Genomic DNA, 2,178 nt, shown 5'->3' with positions numbered 1-2,178 from the left:
TCTCTGTATTTGATTGTGTTGGTTTCTGGCTTTGTTCCGTTGAGTTTATTTCAGTGTGTGAGTATTTTATGATCACCTTTTTTGCTGAGATGTTTGGATTCTTATGAGTGTAAATGTACTTCATGTTTACAGAAAGTTTCAGCTTCATGCACGATGGCTGACAAGCCTGACATCAGCGAGATCTCCCACTTCGATAAGTCCAAGCTGAAGAAGACCGAGACTCAGGAGAAGAACCCTCTCCCGACCAAAGAGAGTAAGGGTGTCGGTGTTGGGTGTCTCTCTGGTTCTTTAAATTTGTTTTATTTTGTATGTTAAAGGTAGATATCATGGAAGACTGGTTCCTGATCCTTCACCCTTTTGGTGTTTTCCTAACTCACCTGAAGCAAATATAATGCAGATTATCAAGTTATTTTCACATGGATTTAAGTTTTACTGTTCTCTTGTAACGTGACTTCATTGTGGAAGTTTATGGGCTTGGGTATTGTCTAGGCTGGCCAGGTTTTTGTCTTCATGCACATTTAACTAACCCTATTTGTTTGAGTTAAATATTTATTTTATGCTGGAACTCTCATTTTTACTTGCTTTTCTCTTTCCTTTCAGCAATTGAACAAGAGAAGCAGTGTGCTTCATAACCTGCTCCTGTTCGTCACGAAGAGTTCCAGTCACAAGGCTTTTTCCAAGCTTGTCCCGTGACCAAGATGGCTTCTCAACCAGCAGAGCTGTTGATATGAGTGAAATGGAAAAACTGGATGGTGCTTGAAGCTAGATTGTTGAACTTGGAATAAAGTTATGGACCTGCCATCTTTTGTGTCCCTCTTCAATATGGTGTGGTGGTGTTTTTGTTTTTTTCCCTCCCTTCTTATGGTGTCTCTTCCATCACTCTACTGGTACAGACTGCACTACAACTAGATGCACTATATGGCCGAAAGTTTTGGGACACCCCTCCAAATTATTGAATTCAGGGGTTGAGCTCGGCCCCTTAGTTCCAGTGAAAGGAACTCATGAAGCTGAAGCATTAAACATTCAAGACATTTTGGACAATTTCATGCTCCCAACTCTGTGGGAACAGTTTGGGGATGACCCCTTCCTGTTTCAACACTGGTGCACAAAGCAAGGTTCATAAAGACATGGCTGAGTAAGTTTGTGGAGGAACTTCAGAGTCCGGACCTCACCTTTAGGATGAATTGGGGCGGCAACACTGAGCCAGGCCTTCTGGTCCAACATAAGTGTCGGTCCTCACAAATGCGCTTCTAGAGGAATGGTCAAAGACACACTCCTAAACCTTGTGAAAAGCCTTCCCAGAAGAGTTGAAGTTGTTCTAGCTGCAAAGGGGCAGGACAACACCATATTACATTCATGTGCATGGAAAGGCAGATGTTCTGGTTTTGGCCTGACTCAGTCTCCACTTTAATTCATCCCAAAGGTGTTCTGTTAGGACTTGGTCAACCCTGTCTTTATGAACCACAAAGCAAGAACTTGTCCAAAATGTCTTGGTATGGAGCTGAAGCATTAAGAGTTCCTTTCACTGGAACTAAGGGGCTGAGCTCAACCCCTAAAACACAACACCTGAACTTAGTGATTTGGAGGGGTGTCCCAAAACTTCTGGCAATATAGTATATCTTGGATCCTTTTTTTTTCCTTTCAGGTCATTTGCTCTTCCTGCTGTTTTTTAAATTTCATCTTCAATGTTCAAGGTTGATTGCCTGCCTGCCAAGCAGAAGAGTAATTGGGTGTGGCCATTTAAAACAATGGGGGGGGGGATAAGTGGTGTTGAGCTAACTTCACTGAAAGAGTGAAAAAGTTTTAATTTTTCTTTTTAATTTAATTGCTTAAACTTGGCAAGCTTTAATACTAGTCTAATGCAGGTTTAGGGATGCTTTAGGAAAATAGAAGTTTTACACTAAAATGTAAATGAGTCAAGATATTAAATCCACATACTGCTTTTACCTCATTTCCTTTATAATGAATATTAAATTATACTCAATATTATATTGTGAAGAAAGGTCGTCTTGAGAGCAATTAATTATTCCACTAATTTGTTACTACTTAATGCATACTGTTTTTAGAAATAAAATATGAATTTTATCAGTCACGCCGTCACTACTTTAATGTTGATTTGTTTTCCCCAGCGTGACTTTTGTTTTAAGCGGAAACAGGAAGTGACGCAGTTCACCTAGA

The 2,178-nt window shown here is 40.2% G+C and overlaps 1 protein-coding gene across 1 annotated transcript; it reads left to right on the top strand.

The window, feature by feature from the left end:
- Window positions 1-799, top strand: LOC131349380 (thymosin beta-b). Its single transcript, XM_058385009.1, has 3 exons — window positions 1-57; window positions 133-253; window positions 601-799. Exons 2-3 carry the CDS (start codon window positions 154-156, stop codon window positions 630-632), a joined length of 132 nt encoding a protein of 43 aa, XP_058240992.1. The 5' UTR covers window positions 1-57; window positions 133-153; the 3' UTR covers window positions 633-799.
- Window positions 800-2,178: the final 1,379 nt, after the last annotated feature.

The sequence above is a fragment of the Hemibagrus wyckioides genome, linkage group LG29, assembly GCF_019097595.1.
Source record: "Hemibagrus wyckioides isolate EC202008001 linkage group LG29, SWU_Hwy_1.0, whole genome shotgun sequence".
NCBI lineage: Eukaryota > Metazoa > Chordata > Actinopteri > Siluriformes > Bagridae > Hemibagrus > Hemibagrus wyckioides.
Note: the sequence above shows the minus strand (reverse complement) of the source record. Positions and strands in the feature narration are given on the sequence as shown.